The sequence below is a fragment of the Leptodactylus fuscus genome, chromosome 3 (genome assembly GCF_031893055.1).
Source record: "Leptodactylus fuscus isolate aLepFus1 chromosome 3, aLepFus1.hap2, whole genome shotgun sequence".
NCBI classification, from domain to species: domain Eukaryota; kingdom Metazoa; phylum Chordata; class Amphibia; order Anura; family Leptodactylidae; genus Leptodactylus; species Leptodactylus fuscus.
This window is the reverse complement of record NC_134267.1, coordinates 58767668-58788347: the sequence shown is the minus strand read 5'-3', so window position 1 is coordinate 58788347 and position 20680 is coordinate 58767668. Positions and strand designations below refer to the sequence as shown.

Below are 20680 nucleotides of genomic sequence, written 5' to 3'. Positions count from 1 at the left end.
TTAGCAGCAGGACAGCTTGAGAATTGCGTAAACGCCAGAACAGGCAAACCATTGGTGGCAGCAATTTGCTGAATATAGCTGGATCATCGACGCCAACAACATGCAGACGAAGTCACAGGCAGACGCTAGCTTAACATAAATCTAACATTATTGCAAATAGTATTTCTACATTATCATATGATAATAAAAAACAACTAATGCATTTAAATGATATCCTAGCTCATGTGTGCACCAAAAGTAGTAAACTATGACTAGATACTTGTTTGACATTGGACACTCGCTCCTCTGTATAATGGGGTGACTGACAAGGTCTGATTATATTTATGGACTGCTGTTTTCTTCTCAGTATTGCATGGTACATGCACTGTCGGCTGAAATTGCCATTTTGACCAATGAACATTTAAACATTTGTCATGTTTGTGACAGCTGACTTCTGTCTGCCTAAAACTGATCCATCCTGTTGAAAATCTTGGCTGTCGGGTTTATTACGACAGTAGTGGAATTGCTGTTTTTTCCATTCACTCAAAGAAGAATTAACAAGAGGTAATGAAAGAAATACACACACCACAAATAGTACCATTAAACAATACAGCTTGTCCTACAAAAAAAAAAAACGAGCTTTCATACATTTACATTGATGTAATAAATGTATGGCTCCTGCTATGCGACAACGGAAAAAATGCAAAAAGAAAAAAAAAAAATGACTTGATCACTGAGCCAAAACAGTCACTGAAAGGTTAATGAAAGCTCTGCTCTAAGGCCTCACATTGCGGAACGCAGCTAAAAACGCAGAGGAAACATATTGTGTCTTTTTTCCAAAGCATTTTAACTGCGTTTTCATGTCCCTTATCAAAATTTATAGGGAAAAGTGGTTCATAAGTAAAATTGACATGCTGCCTTTTTTTAAAAAAAAAAAATAAAAATAAAAAATTCTGCAATGTGTGGATGGAATTAGCTAGAATCTCATTCACTATGTTGGTTATGTAAAATGCTGTCTTTTTTTTCTGCTGTGTTTGCACAATGTGGGGCCTTAGCCTAAAACTAGAGGTCTTGTCATGTCAAATTCCTGCCTAGCAGTCACATACTTTTTTACAATTGGATACACACAGTGACTGTCATACATAGGTTCCTATGTTTCAGACAGCTTAAGGCTGAGGCCCCACGTTGCAGAAACGCAGCTTTTTTTGTTACAGATTTTGTTGTGGTTTTTTTCAGTCAAACCCAGGAGTGGATAGAAGTATAAGAACTTCCTATATACTTCCCATTCCTTTTACAACCACTCTTGGCTTTGGTTCAAAAAAACGCAACAAAAGCTGCAACAAAAAAAGCTGCATTTCCACAATGTGGGGCTTTAGGGCCAGGTACAGGAAACCCGGCAGTTAGTGTCCGCCCCTGAGCGTCTTCTGGTCTCCATGACAAAACCGTTTTTTTTTAACCGGACACAAAGTCCTGTATGTCCAACTTTGTGTCCGGTTAAAAAAAACTGGTTTCACCATGGAGAGGTACAAGACGCTCACGGGTAGTCACTTTGCAAACCCATTCAAATGAATGGGTTTGAAAACTGACTGCGGTTTCGGTCTCCTTTCCAGTTTCTCGGGCAGAAGATGGAAAAATGAAAGCGGAGATTGGGCGCAGGTGTGAACCCGCCATTAGCCTAACATTTTTTGGTTTTTGCAAGGTCTGAATGTGCTGCTGTTTTACATTTCCTGCTCATGGTCATGTTTACACATGCTGGATTTTTTGAGAATATGTAATAAAAGTACAGTATAGTGTAAACTTGACATGACAACATTTAATAGTGTCTTGGAACCGGAAGGTCAGTGTGTTTCTTATGTATTGTGTATCTGTGATGATATAATCTACTTTTTAGAGTCTCATCTGAGTAAACCAAATAACAAAGACATTTAATTATATGAATCACAAAATCACTGTTACAAGCTAGGTGAAAATCGATTGTAAATTCCCAACAATTGTGTATAAAGGAACCTCCTTTTTCCAGTAGCACCCTTTACGAATAGTACCACATTTGTATATTTGATATCTTAATAGACATTACTAACCAATCTTTATGTATAATATGTGCTATATGTTGACTACCTCTATTATATGTTGAGCTAAAGGGTATTCTATTCAATGTTTTTGTTTACCAGACTCAATAAGTCTAGTAAGACTCAACCAGTCTCAATAATGTAGTGCACTCCACATCCTGTCTTTTCTTATTAACCTCCCAAATTTTATCCGGATAACCTCATCTACTAAATTTTTCTGTCATGCGGTCCAACTGTATATACAATTCTTCCTCCTAACTTAATATATGCGTTAACTCTCAAATACCAACTATACGGTAAGGATTGTATCATAGTTCCTGGATGACCACTCTCAAACCTAAGAATATTATTCCTATCTGTAGGTCTGACATATAAATTAGTAATTTTTTTGTTCTTAAGTGTCACCAAAACTTCCGAAAACTGGACCTCGTGCTCAGAAAAAAACAAGGTAAATCTAATGTCCTCATTAACCCCTTAGCGACCCTTGACGTAACTGTACGTCATGGGTCGCATGGGGATGTATGGAGCGAGCTCACACGCTGAGCTCGCTCCATACACGGCAGATGCCGGCTGTATAATACAGCCAGGACCTGCCAATAACAGCAGCGGTCGGTGCCCGAGCCGATCGCTGCTGTTAACCCTTTACACACTGCGGTCAAACGCGACCGCAGCGTGTAAACAGCGCAGGCGGCATGGGCGCCGCCATGTTTCCCCGATCGCCACCCTCCTGAACGTCACATGAGGGCGGTGATCGGTTGCTATGACAGCCGGAAGCCTATTGAAGGCTTCCAGGCTTGTCTCTGCACTAGATCTATTAGACGATGCCAGAGGCCAGAGGCATCGTCTAATAGAAGTGCTGTGATTTTGCTATTCACTGCAATACTGTAGTATTGCAGTGAATAGTATGGGCGATCAGACCCCCTAGGTTTCAAGGTACCTAAGGGGTCTGATCATAAATGTAACAGAAGAAAAAAAAAAGTTTTTAAAAGTGTTAAAAAAATAAAAATAATATAAAAGTTCAAATCACCCCCCTTTCCCTAGATTAGCTATAAAAGTAATTAAAGAACATTAAACATAAACATATTAGGTATCCCCGCGCTCCAAAATGCCCGAACTATTAGAATATTAAAACATTTATCCCGTACTGCGAACAACGTAGCGGCAAAAAAAATAAAAACAGCCAAAAAGCGTTTTTTTCAACACTTTGCCTCTTATAAAAAATTGAATAAAAAGTGATCAAACCATCAGATCTTTCCCCAAATGGTATCAATAGAAACGTCATCTTGTCCCGCATAAAAAGACACCACAACCAGCTCCATACATGGAAATATGAAAAAGTTACAGGTGTTAGAACATGATGACACAAATTTTTTTTTCTATTTTGCAAAGTTTATCATTTTTTTTAAAAGTATCAAAACATTTCAAATACTATATAAATTTGGTATCACCGCATTCGTACTGACATGTAGAACACAGGTAACATGTCATTTGTACCAAACAGTGAACGCTGTAAAAATTAAACCCATAAGAAAATGTCGCAAATGCATTTTTTCTCCAATTGCACCTCATTCTGAATTTTTTTCCAGCTTCCCAGTACATTGCACAGCATATTGAATGGTGCCATTACAAAGTACAATTTGTCCCGCAAAAAATAAGCCATCATGTGACTCTGTGAACTGAAAAATTAAAAAGTTATGGCTCTTGAAATGTGAGGAGGGAAAAACGAAAATGCGAAACCAAAAAATGGCCTGGTCCTTAAGGGGTTAATTTAATTCAGGAACCTGCGGAAACAATTTCATTCCTGCACAGTGCCTGTCCACAAAGGAAGACGTTGTCTATATAACTCCACCAGGACAAGATATTTTTTATGACAAAGTCTTCCTAAAGGACATTATATCTGCATAAGTGAAAAAGAAAAAATTCAGCCCCAAATAAAAAAAATTTAAAGATTAAATCCAGTAATTCCATTATTAAAGCTCGTATGAGCCGCACATATGCCTGAAAGGCTATTCAGGCACCGCTAATCTTATTTTACACACACACACTCCGTCTTAAACTAATATCCTAAAAAACAATATGCAAATTATACTTACCGTGCACCGTTCATGCACTGGTTGACGTCATCTTCGGTCTCGCCTTCCGCCGGTGTCTTCTTCCAGCGACGTCCTCCCGGGATTGCTTTTCCCCGCCTCCATCTTCTTATCTTCCTTCGGGCTGTGTTCAAATAACGCGCGTGCGCACCCTCCGGAGCACTACTGCGCATGTTCTGACACCATTTTTGTTAATGGAAGTTCGGAGCGCCCGCAGGAAGGTAAGAAGATGGAGGCGGGGAAGAGCAAGCACGGGAGGACGTCGCTAGAAGACACCAGCAGAAGGCGGGACCGAAGATGACGTCGACCAGCGGTGCCTGAATAGCCTTCAGGCATATGTGGGGCTCATACGGCATAATTTTGCTGATAGAGCCCTTTTAAACCCATAGCTTCTAGGATATAGGTTGAACCACTAAGTTTTTTCCAACTTAGTATAAATGGAGAACAGGAGGGGGTCCACAGACAGAGCCTTGGGGGACTCCTACATAAAGAGGGCAGTGTCGAGGAGATGGTATGCGGGTGGGAGATGCTGAATGTGCGCTTGGTGAGGTATGAGGAGATCCAGGGAAACGCCAGGTCAGAGATGCTAAGGGATGAGATCATTTCTAACAAGAGGGAGTGGTCTGCTGATAGACAGGGGTCCTGAGTGTAAGACACCCCACCAATAATATATTGATGGCCTATACTAAAAACAAATGTTAACTGAGGGATTTTTGTGTGTTGTTGTCATGGTTCCTTACTAGTCACATAACCTCATTCACTTCCATTAGTTGCAATGAAGGCAGCGCTACATAACTTCTCTTGTGGCAAAAGTCACTGTAGCTGATCTATGCTTAGAATTAAAGATCAGCAGAGGTCTGGCATCTGGTTCCCTGGCCGATCAGCTGTTTGAAGAGGTCACAACACTCGGTGAGCTCAGCAGCCTCTTCTGTACTTACCAAGCACATTGCCATACATTTTTACAGCAGCTGTAACACAGCTCAGCCTATTCACTTGACCGTTGAATAAGATTGAGCTCCGATCAGGCTGTAAATGATGAACATATTATTATTATTGTTTATTTATATAGCACCATTAATTCCATGGTGCTTTACATTTGGGGGTTACATACAGTACACAAAATATACAGGCAGATGTAAAACTAACAGTCCGACTGGCACAGTGGGGTAGAGGGCCTTGCCCACCAGGGCTTACAATCTATGAGGGAAGGGGGGGAGAGACAGAAGGAGAGGGGGAGACTGTACAGATGGGGGTGCGGTGATAGTGTTATTGGAGGTTGTAGGCCTTCCTGAATAGGTGAGTCTTCAGGGCCTTCTTGAATCCTGTGATTGTGGGGGTCAGTCTTATGTGTTGTGGTAAGGAGTTCCAGAGTATGGGGGATGCATGGGAGAAATCTTGGAGACGGTTGTGTGAGGAGCGGATGAGAGCAGAGCGGAGTAGGAGGTCATTGGAGGATCTGAGGTTACGTGTGGGTAAAGTGGAGTCCCGTCCCTGTTTCAAACTGCTGATCTGTAAAGGTACCAGGTGTCTTTCAAGTTGTTATCAAGCATATTAAAATTGATATGTAATTGACAGGATTGGACATCAATTAAAAAGTAGCAGGAATCTGACTGCCAGAACCCCCGCAGACCAGCTGTTTCCCAGTGCTACTGTCACCTACAGTGCTCACTCACCATACTTTTAATAGCAGGCGTAGAGTACAGTAGTGGCCCCATAGACTTGAATATATGCTACTAAAAGTATGGCAAGTTGCACTGGCAAAGAACCATCTGGACCAGTCAATCCCCCACTACTCTAAAATACTAATGCCCTATCCTATAGACAGTACATCAGTTGTAATAAGCTGGATAACTACTTTAAAGATCAGTTCACACCAGTATTCGGGACTCAGTCCCCCTTCTGCTTATGTACTTGTCTGCCGATTTTAGGCAGAAACCAGGTGGACCCCATTATAATCTATGGTGTCTACAGGACTCCATGGGTAACCGCTTTTTAAGCGAACAGGATTTTCCATTTTTCCAGTCCCCAAGCAGACCCAAACAACAGAAACCCCAACACTAATGTGAACCTAGCTCAAGGCTGGCCAAGTAGCAAGCCGCACTTTTCGCTCCTTTTACAAACTAAGGGTCAGCGCACACGGAGTTTTTTGGCGCTGATTTTGACGCTGATTCCCCTCAAAATCAGACTCCAAAAATAGCCTCCCAATGGAGTTCTATTGGGAGGCTTTTTTTGGAGGCTGATTTTGAGGCGGATTCAGCTTCAAAATCAGCACCGAAAAATTCCGTGTGCACTGACCCTTATGGGCATACACACGGAGGAAGTTGCCGCCGATTCTGGCGCGATAACTCACGTCAGAATCTGTGTGGAAATAAAGCTTTCCATTGACTTCAATGGTTTCCGTTTTCCGCGCGGAACCCATTGAAATCAACGGGGGGGGTTGAGTGAGCCTCCCATTGATTTCAAAATGGAAGCCATTGAAGTCAATGAGCGGCTTTATTTCCGCGCAGATTCTGATGCAAGTTATCGCGCCAGAATCAGCACCAACTTCCTGCGTGTGAATGGACCCTTATGTACCTGGTTAATAAACGTGTCACAAAGTAGCCATGACATTATTTGTAAGTAAAATGTGCCAAGAAAAAAAGTGATAAAAATGGGTCAATGTGAAGAGAATGTAAACCCACCACCATATGTGCTAATGTATTCAGTAACATTGTATTGTAGATGTTGTATATGTCAGGCTGTGATCTAGAGGAATACAATGTATCACATGCAGCATGTTATTGTGGGACCAGTGTATATATGTCCATGAGAACACGTGTGAGGATATATGACAGTGTGCTGTATACAGACATATGACAGTGTGCTGCTGTATACAGCTGTGGGCTGCCCCATATACCGCGCTCTTATGGCGCTGCAGCCTGCCATTATCGTATTGGTTGCCTTTATTATTCGACAATTATTTTTTTGACGTGACCCTGGTTGTGGTTGGCCACATTCAGCCATGAAACTCTGTCACAGGCCAATAAAGAAAACACCATAAGCGGCTGCCGTGTGTACTACACTCTCCTTCCTCTGCAGCAGCGGCGGCCTGAAACATGAAGCTCGGCGGGAGGAGATGGCGGCGATGGCGGGGCCGTGCTGTGGGCTGCCTCCCTCGCCAGAGGAAACGAGACATTACACACACACAGCGCAGAGAAAGAAGGAGGGGGAGGGGAGGGCGACTCTCGCCTCATACTCCCGGCGGGAGAGCTGTACAAGCTTCACTGCACGACTGCCCCCCGCTGCCGGTCATGTGACCTTAACGTAACCGGACAGGAAAGCACCGACACTTTTTTTCCCCTCTATTATCGCCCGCCTCTCGGAGAGGAGCACAAGACGCCGGAGGAGGAGGAGGCAGCAGCACCGAGCACGGCTTGTGGGATCTGCACGACACGCACGGCAGAGGTGAGTGCTCTGCATCGTCCGCACCACGTGTAACGTCATACTAGCGGCTGCTGGGCCGCAGCTCCCTCATGTAGCCGGACTTGTTCGGCGGGCCGATACCTCACAGGCCCGGACACTTCTACGTAACGTTATGTGGGGGCTTATTTAATAGGGGGACGCACGGAGCGGCCTGGTCGGGCCCGCACACTCGGTTGTGTCTGTCGCTGCCGGGCTATGTGCGCATTTCTCTCGGCGCTGGCTTTCTATAACGTGAGCCTCTGACCGCGGCTTTATCGTTCTGGAGCCCCGAAGGCCGCCGAGGGATCCGGCCGGACAAAGAGTTAGCGGCGGCCATAGCTCTCCCATCCCCCTCTCGGCGCCTGCCGCCGCCATGTATGTGAGGCAGCTCGTCCACCTCCTCCCCTCCACACCCCGCCTCCTCCACCGCTCAGGCGACAACCCAAGCCGGAGCCATCTTTGTTCGTTATGTTATTCTCCCCCCTTCCCCCTCACAGCTGCGCGGAAGTGGCTGCGCCTCCTGGCTCCTCCCTCGGCCTCTGGCCTCACCACTCGGCGCATCCGGTCGGGCAGGGCAGCGTGTTCTGTGTCCGCTTCACATTCACAGCAACGTGCACAGACACTGGCGGGGAGTGCTGAGAGGCAGAGCCGCAGTAGTCACATATACAACATGCTCTACCCCTGACCTAAACACCCCCACAAGGCAGCACAGCAGTGGTTCCGTCCATACGGCCGGGGCTGTGAGTTCGAATCCCGTAAAGTAGAAGTGTCTGGGGCTGTGCCCGGCCCGGGCTCATTTCCAGTGGACATATAAAGGTGGTGTCCTGTGACTGTGGGGTCTAATACTTGTAAAGGGGTATCCAGGAAATATCTATACACTTCCTGCAGAGTTCTCCATGCCCTCCAGGTCACATGATTGGACCTAGCACCCAGCCCCCTCTTCCAGGTTTACCTGGGCTGTGGAGTCAGAGGCCAAACTAGCACCTCAGACCCCTCTATTTATCCACAGCCGGACTCTGACTCCTCCATGAATGATCAGCTGGTGGGAAGCCAGTGTTTGACTTTCATAGAGGTTCAGTCTGCAAGATCAATAATTGCAGAGAGTAATTGGTGACCATTTTATTTTGAAGACTGCGAGTCAGTAACTTCGTTTTCCGGACACCACAACCCTTGTGTTCTCTGCTATACCCATAATATGGAGGCTGAAAGGCTAGATCATTGTAAAACCATCCATAGTACAGGCAACTACCTGTCAACAAGGGGAAGGAGTCACATCAACTAGGGGGCAAGTGCTGGTTGAGTCAGATCCCCTAAGGAATTACATTCTTGCACATTGATGTTTACAACCTCTTGTAACTCGAGTTCCCACCATTCATGTTGTGATCTGGCAGCCACGTGACTACCACGTGATACTACTGCAGCAATTATTCTCCATAGTGTCAGCGCTGTATAACGACAGAAGGTTGTAGAGGAGAACCATTGCCGGCAGACTGCGACTCTAGCATCTGTGCAGCCGCTCGGTACAACTCTGTGGACGGTACAGAAATAACTGAGTCACTTGGCTGGTTTTCTTTCTACCACAGTGTTATATGGCATTGTGAATCCACAAAACAGTTGCAGGCAGGCAGGCGGGTCCCCAATGATCTAAAGGTAGCCATTGATTTTAGTCTTTTGGGCCCACTGCACCTTCAGCCAGCCTGGCAAGCCATTGAGTGTGAAATGCTCATCTGACAGTCTTTTCAGTATATACAAGAAAGTAAAGGAGGGGTCAGCACTCTAAACTGCAGGTGTACTCAATAAATTACTTTTTATGGGAGTGGAGAATAACGGTTCAACCTACATGAAAAACATCTATTTTACGTGGCGTTTGGCACCTACAGATCCCTCATACATTGCAGTGTGTGGAAGGATTCATGAAAAGGGACCAATACAAAACATAACCTATATTTTGATGATCCATTACAACAGACTTTCATAATATCAGTTGTGTGAACAGCCCCCATTTACATGAATGAATATTAATGCAGCCGTGTGGTGGCCGGTTATGATGTTTATGTGAACATGGGGTTAAAGTCCTTCTAAGAATGTGTTTCTATATATTATAGAAGCTGAGATGCAGATACACAGGAATGGGAGCTGGACCTGTTTGAGTCTCCTAGTCTGTGTCTAAGGGCTCGTTCACACGGGGGGGCGGATTTTCACCATATTTTGACTCGGGGAGCCAAGTCAAAATATGGTCAAAACCCGCCTGCCACGATGTCGTGGTCACGGCTTCCCCCACCCTGGAGTCGGCTCAAATGAATGGGCCGACTCCGGAGGTTGCAGCTGCCAGGCGGATGCCACGGCTCAGCGAGCCGCGGAATCCGCCTGAAGAAAGGGCAGCTCGCTTCTTTTTTTCCGCTATCAGCAGTTGCCGATAGCAGAAAAAAAAGAACGCTAGTGGTCTCCATAGACCACCATTGTAAAGGGGCGGATTATGACGTGGATTCCGCTGCCAAAATCCGCCCCTTTGGCCCCCGTGTCAACTAGCCCTAACAGTTGTAAGGTCCACTTCTGTAGTACCTAGACTTGTGAGCCTGGTTGGGGTTTAAAGCTAAAACTCTATTTTAAAATAACACAACAACCATGGTTTTACGTACCACAGGGCCCAACATACCTCAACGAGACTTGGTAAATAGGCCAATGTAACTGTTCTGAGATCATTTACATACAGACATCAGAAGTGATGTTTTGTCTCCCCCTCCCCAAACTTTACAGAGGGAAATCACCTGACCCTGCTTTAAGCTGAAATGTCATTGCTGACTAATAGAAATTTTGCTTCACAGTGGTGTTGTAATATATACATTAAAGGGGTATTTCGGTAACAAGTTACCTCCTATTCAAAGGATGTGATAACTTGATGATCGGTGGGGGTCTGCCCAGTCAAGGTTTTATTTCCTGTCTCCGACTCCACAGCCCCATTACTGGGGGTGACCAAAATCACAATTCATCGGACATTTTTCCTCAATTGCAATTAATGAATAATTCTTTTAGAACGCTCCCTATTTCCTTCCTACTGGATTTTTGTTAGTCTCATGTTAGCAATACTGACTTAGATAGTATACAGTCAGTGATATATCCTTAATTTTCAATTAATTACCCAGCCCACGTTGATCACCAACCAATCAACAAGTTACCCCTTATCCTGTAGACAGGGTAATTTGTTACTTTGCTATCATTGTTAAAGGGAGTCTGTCAGTGCAAAATAGCATCTAAAGTTGGAGCTAGTACTGTGCATGCCTCACGACTTGAGCGTGCACCCAGGAGCGTGTACTAGTAGTGTGTACTGTGATATCAGCAGGTGTTTGCAGTAGCAGGTACTGCACTTGCTGAAGACCTCTGAAAGCTGAGCAAGGATAGAGCGCTGTCCTTCACCCTCTGTTTGGCGGATCTTGGAGGGCTTTGGGGGGGGGGGGGATCTGCAGCACTCTCTGAAGCTGGAGATTACATATTCTTTAAGAGTCAGAATTTCTTTCAATTGAAGCAGTGGCCAGCAATAAAAAAGGCAGTTCAGGAAAAGTTCACTCAAGCCCTGCGAGATGCTGTCTATCTTCTATATGCTATATTGTGCTTATAATTTCCCTTTCAGATACTTATCTACTGTTTAGGCTGCTGACCTTTCTTTTGCATTTTTGTCTATGTGGCGATTCGGAGGTTAACCAGGCAAATGTTAGCACCTAATAAGCCAGACCAACCAAATTCACTTGTAGTATGGAGGAATAGGCAAAGAATGACAGCATGCCTGCTGCTTTGTTTTCAAGGAATATTAGTGACCACCAGAGGCTATGTATGTATGAGGAGTTTGTTAGGAATAGTTGGCCATAGGCTACTGAAGGTGTATGTTCGGCTTACCAGAAACCAACATTGTTTTGTTTTGTTCAGCTACTTTTATAGAGAAAAGGGCAGATCGCTGTGTGACTGTGGGTAGCAGGAAGTCTGCTGTGTGCAGGAAGCTATCTCCACAGTCACACACTTATCACAGCCATCGGGAGCTCCGCTATGTCTGTATGCTTTCTCCATTTGATGTTTCTTATTAGCTTTGGCTGTAACTGGAGAGCCATTCACCCAAAAACTTGTCTACTTGTAATAAAAGAAAGTTTAAGATAACACTAAGGGGGTATTCACAGTTTGGCCAAACATGCCTGAGATAGAAAAAAATGGGCTTCATTCTTCCCGGTCCCCAGTTACAAAAATAGTCTTATTTCACTGCCCTGCTATTTTCATTACTCTTCTAGAGGTAGAGCGGTTATGGAAACAGCGTATCTGTGACTTCTGTATATAGGAGTTGCCACCGTAGCAGCCAAGTGACCTAACAGATCCCAGTTCTGTCATGTGCAAGCCTAATAGGGTGCATGCTAGTAAAACAGGAAGAGTACATTGCAATGCACTATGGCAGTGTATCATATAAATGACCACATGGGCAAGTCTCCTACAGGATTAGCCCTTGACCATGTGATTCATCTCTTATATAATGTGGGAAAACACATCAAATAGAATATTGTTACACACACACCAAAATGTAACAATAATTGCTTAGTGTAAGACTGTTCTGCCTCTGAGTAGCAGCAGTCAGTCTGTACCGCTCAAGTCACCACTCTGTATTTCAGTGTTGTGGTGTCACATTTTGGGAACATTTGCTCTACTTTAAGCTTGCTTGAGGGAAAAATCTTCATGGCTATTTTTTAAAATCTTGCAAAGCATCTAAAGAATGTCTTGTCACCGCCATAATGATATTGTGTAAAGAAAACCTGTTTTGGTACATTAATGAAATGATTGATTAGACAAGTGTCCATGTGTAGCTGAAGGAATAATGTGTGTGTGTTGCTGGCAGAGCTCTACTGCAAGTACAATGGGTCCAATTTGCTAATCCATCTACATCAGTTTTGTGGTGTAGATGTTGTAAATTCTTGGCGCGTGGCTCTTTTTGCGCTAAGATTTGACAAGATAGGGGTGACTTGGTCCAACAAAGTTACTATAACTCATACCCAAAAATCTATGCCAGTTTTTGAATTCTGGTGCATTCTTGAGATGAGCGAACACTATTCAAAACTAGCATTTCAAATAGCACGCACCCATAGGAATGAATGGACGCAGCCGGCACGCAGAGGGTTAAGTGGTGTATTTATCTCTTGTACGTGGCAGCGCCAGCCTCCTCCCTCAAATTACATCCATTACAAACCCTCTTTAGTTAGTAAAACTGCACTTTATTACTTTGTCCTACAAATTAATCCTACATGTTTTTTTTTTCCCCTTTTATTTTTGCAGGCTCCATTGTAAAGATGGATTTGGCCAACCATGGACTTATACTCCTGCAGCAGTTGAATGCCCAGAGAGAGTTTGGATTCCTGTGTGACTGCACTGTTGCCATTGGCGATGTCTACTTTAAGGCGCACAAATCAGTCCTTGCATCCTTTTCAAATTATTTCAAGATGCTGTTTGTACACCAGACAAGGTAACTATAGATGTTTATCTTATTATAGGGGCTGTCTGAGGTCAACCAAAAAAAGGGGCGATGGTTAAAAAAAAAAAAAAGCCATAAAATTAAACAAAAAGTATTACTTGCCTTTTAGGTCACTTACCTCTAGCACATCTGTTTCAGCGCTCCCCAGGGGGGGGGATGGGAGTTCGCACTACTGTTGTTAGTGTTTCTTGCTAACATCCATTAGTAAATGTTAACGGACACTAATAGAGCTGTCAAAAATCCTACTGAGTTCAATGGGGTTTGCTCTATTGTCCATTATTGTCAGATTTTTTTTTACCAAAACAGTCACAGGTCCATTATTTTGGCAGTCATAATAACTAGAGATGAGCGAGTAGTATTCGATCGAATACCTCCCCGCCATAGGTATCCGTGTAAACAGCCGTACACCAAGGGGTTAAGCGCACCGAATATTCAGTGTGTTTAACCCCTTGGTGTTCGGCCGTTTACACGGATACCTATGGCGGGGAGGTATTCGATCGAATACTACTCGCTCATCTCTAATAACGTAGGGTGCAGGAGTTTGGGTCCATTGAAAATAATGGACTTATAACTGATTTTAAGTGGCCGTTATTTTTTAACTTTGTCTATTGGGCAATGGATAGTAACGCACAGTTGTCACTTATACAATCAGTTACTTTGGAGGTTTTTTGTTTGTTCTGCAACGCTAGCGTTTTTGGCAAAAAAAAAGGCCACTATACTGCCACTACATTTTAGAACTGCTTCCTATAATAATTGGAAGCTCTGAGATGCTGCTCCTTTTTCTGTAAGTTTCTTATATTTGTCATGGTAAAATAAATTTTAGAACAGGAAATAATGTACAGTGGGAAAAAATGTATTTAGTCAGTGACCAATTGTGCAAGTTCTCCCACTTAAAAAGATGAGGTCGGCCTGTATTTGGCATCATAGGTAGACCTCAACTATGAGGGACAAAATGAGAAAACCAATCCAGAAAATCACTGTCTGATTTTGAAAGAATTTATTTGCAAATTATAGTATAAATATAAATAAGTATGCAAATAAACTTTTATTATTCAACAAATATCCATGTTGGCAATGTCTTCATAAGGTTGGTACATACTGTTGCTGGTATGTTGGCCCATTGAACTTTTGCCTATGAAGCTGTGTTAACTGTTCTTCAAGAAATGTTCTCAAAAGCCGCGGGAACATGTTCCATATGTCAAGATGCAATATTGTTGTCAGTCTTTACAGATCTATATGTGCAGAAAATTGAGGCCATAAAATACAGACAAAAACTACCTTTCCCAGGTCATCTGTTTATTACTGTGGCTTTCTGTTGTCTGGTGACCGCTGCAGACAATGGAACGCCTCATTGATGACTTCTTCATAAACTGCATCTGACTGACTTGGCTTTTTAAAAAAAAAAAAATTATAAATCAGTAATTTACTGGCCCATATCAAGACCTATTGAGGAAACTCCTCCGGTTTAAAGCGCCACAGTATCGTGAGCAGTGCCATCCAAACTGCAGATTGACTGTATTCTGTGGCATCCTAAAATGTAGTGTAAGGCTGGTCTTACACGACCGTAGTTTAAGTCCACAAATGGTCCGCAATTGAGGGTTTTCAATTGTGGACCTTTTGCGGACACATTATAGTCAATGCGGCCTCGTACACCACCGGATATTTTATCTGTGGTGTGCTGGGCCGCAACCGAGGTCCGCACTTTTTGGAACATGTCCGCAATGGCCGCAATTCACGGCACTGAACGGACTCGCCCATAGAACTCTATGGGCAAGTGCGGCAGCTCACGGACATCTGCAGAGTGTAAGTTGATGATCAACAACTAGAGTTGCTGATCAGCGACTTGCGGACCTCAAATGCATTACGGTCGTGTAAGACCAGCCTAAGGGTAAGCTCACATTAGAGTTGTTCTTTTGTTCCATCAGGGGAACAGAAGAATGGTAAATACGAATCTAATGACAGACCCCACCGGAGCCCAGTGCACTATAAGGTTCCTTCAGGCATTAATTCTAGTACCCATCAATTTGCCAGACGGAAAAAGTTCCCACATGCAGGACTTTCTCAGACGCAAATTCTAGATTTTGCAATGGGAGTTCCTGACAATGCCTCTGACACAGATGTGAGCACATAGAATACAGTGTTATTGTGATAAGTTAGAGATGTAGAGTTGTTTTTACTTTTGTACTGTTACCACTGTATGTGTATATGATTTTTTTTTTTTTTTAAACATATTTATAGAATTTTTTGTATTTTTTCCTCCCTACAGTGAATGTGTTCGCTTGAAATCAACAGACATTCAGCCGGATATTTTCAGTTATCTTCTACACCTGATGTATACTGGGAAAATGGCACCACAACTCATTGATCCTGTACGTCTTGAACAAGGCATAAAATTTTTGCATGCCTTTCCATTAATTCAGGAAGCCAGTATTGCAAGTCATGGTGGGTTTTCTCACCCAGATCAGGTTTTTCCTCTTGCCTCCTCTCTCTATGGAATTCAGATAGCAGATCATCAGATAAGACCTCCAGCAAAAGCAACCCCTGCTTCTGAGAAAAATAACCGTGAGGCTCGACCACAGACTACCAGAATGAATCAGGATACGCCGTCAGATAATGCGCAGTTATCTCAGCTCCCATCATCGCTGCCTGCAGCAAATCGGACAAATTTAACATTCTCTGAAAATGCTCAAGCACCTATGTCTCCAGAGCCAGCATCCTCTGTCCTTCCTGCAGCTTCTACTCTGGAGGAAAACAGCATGGAGGAGACTCCAAGTGAAGAACAAAACTCGTCCCTAACAATTGCTCATGTGAAACCAAGCATCATGAAGAGGAATGGAAGTTTCCCCAAGTATTATGCTTGTCATTTGTGTGGCAGGCGTTTTAACTTGCGAAGCAGCCTGCGTGAGCATCTCCAGCTTCACACAGGAATCCCTTTTAGTGCCTCTACGGGGCAGACAGAAACAAGCATTTCCCCTTCCTTCTGCAACAGTGGATCAGAAATGGGAAAGGAGTCAATGGAACCTGCTGAGACGGGCATCATCAGTGACAGTGAAATGCCCCAGATCTCAGATTCTCCGATTATTGATGGCCAGCAGCAAGCCGAGACTCCGCCGCCTACCGATATTGCAGATATAGATAACTTGGAACAAGCTGATCAGGAACGGGAAGTGAAACGTAGAAAGTATGAGTGCACCATTTGTGGTCGTAAGTTTATCCAGAAAAGCCATTGGCGCGAGCATATGTACATCCACACTGGCAAGCCATTCAAATGCAGCACCTGTGACAAGAGCTTTTGTAGGGCGAATCAAGCTGCGAGGCACGTGTGTCTAAAGAGTTCTGACACCTACACAGTGGTAGATAAGCAAACTCTAGAGCTATGTTCCTTTGATGAAGGAAGCCAAATGGACAACATGTTGGTTCAAACAAATAAACGTTATAAGTGTAACTTGTGTGACAAAACGTTTTCCACGCCCAATGAGGTGGTCAAACATACGTGCCAAGCCCAAAACTCAGACGTCTTTGCTCTTGAAGACGAAGGAAAGTCCATCTTGTTAAGCAGTGGGGACTCTGAAGCTGCAGAAAATGAGCACTCTATGCTAACAACCATTAAAAAAGAGCAAGAAACTGTACTAGATTAGTTTTGATGGCTGTGTATATTCTTGATTTCCTACATTTTATAAATATATATATATATTTTTTTTTTTACCTAGAGCATCTTTCATTTCTATTTCTTCCGTCCCTTTTACCACCTTCTGCAGTGCGGCAGTGAGAAATAATTCAGACCTTGAGGACTTTTTATTTTTTGTTTCTTTCTTCTGTCCCTCCTTATGGAACTGGAACATTGTAAGGGCCTCCCTGATATCAGTAGAACTACTGAAGTTTAGAAGAAATGTATTTGTAGATGAAACATGTTTGAAATGTATTTGTGCATATTGGGGAAGCGAGGATTTTTTGACTCAGAGAAATTTAAATAAATGCATAAACGTTTAATAATTATGTTTGTTTTCCTCAGTGCAAACAATGACTGACCTATTATTAATGGAGGGCAGTTGGTGGTTTGTTTGTTTTTTTTTAGTTTTTTTTTTTTATAGAATTATAACTAACCTGTTAGAAATCTAGAACTACATAGAAAATGCCTCTCATTTGATTTTCAGCTGTCTGAAAGTTAATGTAAACTTTGTATTTGGTGAAGCTGAAGCACGAGATGGCTTTGAAAATAGGTTTAGCGTGTAGTTACTAGAAGAAGTCACCAAAAGATCAACACCCCTGACAAGTTGCTGATGACTTAAGAAAAGAAAAATTCCATAATTTAAAGGAGAATTCCAGTAATGGCAAGTTATTACCTATCGACTGGATATGGTGCCAAGTTCTAGATCAGTAGCATTACCTATTGGCAGAACAGTGGGCATGTGTTCCTCGCTTTACCACAGCCAGTAGACGTTTAATATAGAGTGGCGGGAAGCGTGCACATTACCCCTTCTTTCACTTTTTAATGGACTGAAGGTGTGTACAACGCCACATTCAACATCTTCTGGCCTCAGTCTTTCTGCTGGGAAGGTAAATGAAACACATTAGACACCATCCCCCATCCTGAGGGTCCCTGTGGTTAGACCCCCATACTAATAGCAGTTACCACCTATTTTCTGGATAGGTTATTTATTGGAATACCCTTTTAAGCAAATTTATTCAGAATTTTGTCTGGCTAACCTTTATTTTAATTTTTGTGTAATTCACTGAAATACAATTAAAAACTTCCAATTATTTTGTTAAACTACGAAAATCCCATTACAACCTGCTGTGCCTTACTGCTTACGTAACGGATAATTCCCAGGACGTACTTCCAGTGCAGCTTTTAATGTATGGCTGAATCCAGGTAGTCTTAGCCCTTCTCTTGTCTGATCACAATGATTGTTTTCTAACCCTGGGTGACTCGCCTCTAGCGGTCCTTCATCTCATCATGTCAGGGCCAATGCTGCCTTTTAAAATTTCAAATAGCTGAAATGGTATAAAAATTTTGTGTTTTGTTTTTTCTTCCCCCATGCCAAACCAGCCTTTTTTTCCCCTTCTACTCCATTACTGGTACTACCAGTGTGCTAGTTGTTTTTTATTTAGTTTTTTTATTGTCCATGTCTCATTTGTTTTAATTTTTAACTTCATTCAAGCAGCAATTCTAGATATCGCTTCAGTTTATCTGTTGGCTCAATAAACTTTATTTTCTTCAAAATAAAGCATTTTTTTTTCCAAACAAAGTGATGCGTCATTTTATTTAATATATTCCAACACTTTGTTTTTCCAGAAAACAACACTTAGTTGCTTATAAAAGCCTTCACACACAATAGAGAAGTCTTAGATCTCTCCCATACTAGGGCATATTTATGAAAACTGTCCAAAGGCAAAACTGTTTAAAGAGGACCTTTCATGTCTTTGGGCACATGCGGTTCTATATACCACTAGCGCACTGTTTGCTTTCTATTGCCTTTCCCATTATGTACCCTGGGGCAAGAGATATTGGTGCTGTCACCGATATCTCTTCACTGTCAGAAGGGTGTTTCTGACAGTCTAGCTGTGCGGAGAGGAATTCTGACAGTATAGAGCTGTGGATGAGCACTGTCAGGGGGCGTTCCTCACAATCCAGCTAGACTGTCAGGAATACCCTTCTGGCAGTGAAGAGCTAATGGTAAATGCACCGATATCTCTTCTCCCAGGGCACATAACAGGAATGCTGACAGTGCACTGAATTCAGCGCACTGTCGACTTTCTAGCGGTATATAAAGTGGCATGTGTCCAAGGACATGAAAAGTTCTTTAAGTGCCCATATCATCCAATAGCGGCAAAGGTTTTGTTTTGTATTCTGCTTCTGAAAGACAAAATCGTGGGTTAAATAGATAACCTGTTTCCCTTAGTCCAAACAGCGGCACAACAGATGGGGTATTCTTACCCCTGTGCGTGGTTTAGGACGGGTGGAATTTTAGTTAATTAAATTTAGTCACTGACCACCACCCCACCCCCCCCCTCCCATAAGAAGGTAAGAGGAACCTCCTCCCCTTGTGTTAGTTGTAAGGTAATCATAACAAATAATAGAAATACAGAAATAACAGGGAGAGAGTCTTGTGCCGCTGTTTGGACTAAGGGTAACAGGTTATCTATATAACCCACGATTCCCCCACGTCCAAATCCGCAGCACAACAGATGGGGATGTAGCGAGATTGCCCCTAGGGAGGGCCCCCTCGGCATACAGATGATAAAACAGTTTGGCCGAAGGCAGTAGCCTCTGACCTTTTGAAGGTCTAAACGATAATGTTTAACAAAGGTACTCTGGGACTGCCAGGTTGCAGCTGCAAAGAAATGTTCCAAGGACACCGAATGCTTTTTTGCCCTGGAGGTAGACATTGCTCTGGTGGAGTGGGCCTTAACAAAATCTGGGGAAGTAAGCCCCTAATAAACAGTCTTATCGCCTCTTTAATCCACCTGGCTAGTGTGGGTTTTGAGGCCTTCAATCCTTTGGAGCGCTCAAAAAAGGAAACCAACAGGTTTTCATCCCTTCTGAAATTGTTTAACGCTCTAGGTAGATAAGTAGGCATCTTACTACGTCTGGAGTGCGCCACTTCTCCTCCTCAGGAGAGGATGGAGTAGGGAAAAATACAGGTAAGGAAATGACCTGATTTAAATTAGTATAAGAAGGGACTTTAGGTAAGAAACCGGGTACAAATCTCAGTTGGACACCGGAAAGAAAACTGTGTAAAGCTCATGGGCTGACAGAGCCTGTAGTTCACCTACATGTTTAGCTGACGTAATTGCTAAAAGGAAGGTCAATTTTAGAGACATAAATTTAAAGTCCACTACTTGCATAGGCTCAAATGGAGGATTGCAGAGTCCTACTAGGATGGTTGAAAGATCCCACTGAGGGACTGGAGATCTTATGGAAGGCCTTAATCTGGTTTCTCCTTTAAGGAACCGGGATATATAAGTATTCTGGGTTAGGCGCCTGTTCAGACAGGCGGATAAGGCAGCCATGTGGACTTTTAATGTGTGAAGCCTTTATCCAGCCCATGCTGCAAGAATTCCAACAGGGATTGTATGGAAGGGTTATCTTAAGATACCTGTTTTCCCGTACACCAGCTCTTGAAGATATTAAAAATTCTGAGGTAAACCTGGTTAGTGGCTGGAGCTCTAAAATGAGCCATGGTGTTCCAGATGGCTGAAGGTAATACTTCTAGTCCAAGTATGGACCGGTCAACTTCCAGGCTGTCAAGTTGAACCTATTGAGATCTTGGCATACTCTGGCACCCTGAGTGACCAGGTTGTGCTGTGGGGGGAGCCTCCAATATATCCCTTGGCTCATTTAAATGAGCTGGGTAAACCATGCCCTCTTTGGCCAAAATGGAATAATCGCAATCACTGACGCCTGCTCCTGTCTGACTTTCATCAATACCCTCGGTATCATGGAAAGCGGAGGGAAGATGTATGCCAGCCAGAACCTTCATGGAATCGACAGGGCGTCTACCGCCAAGGGCTCGTCCTCCAGATAGAGAGAACAAAATTTCTCTACTTTGGCGTTGTACCTGGTGGCCATCAGGTCCACTTCTGGAATTCCCCACATC

The 20680-nt window shown here is 43.3% G+C and overlaps 1 protein-coding gene across 1 annotated transcript; it reads left to right on the top strand.

Annotated features, from left to right (window-relative positions):
- Positions 1-7024: 7024 nt before the first annotated feature.
- ZBTB2 (zinc finger and BTB domain containing 2) lies at positions 7025-18274 on the top strand. Its single transcript, XM_075267646.1, has 3 exons — positions 7025-7582; positions 12884-13070; positions 15346-18274. Exons 2-3 carry the CDS (start codon positions 12898-12900, stop codon positions 16715-16717), a joined length of 1545 nt encoding a protein of 514 aa, XP_075123747.1. The 5' UTR covers positions 7025-7582; positions 12884-12897; the 3' UTR covers positions 16718-18274.
- Positions 18275-20680: the final 2406 nt, after the last annotated feature.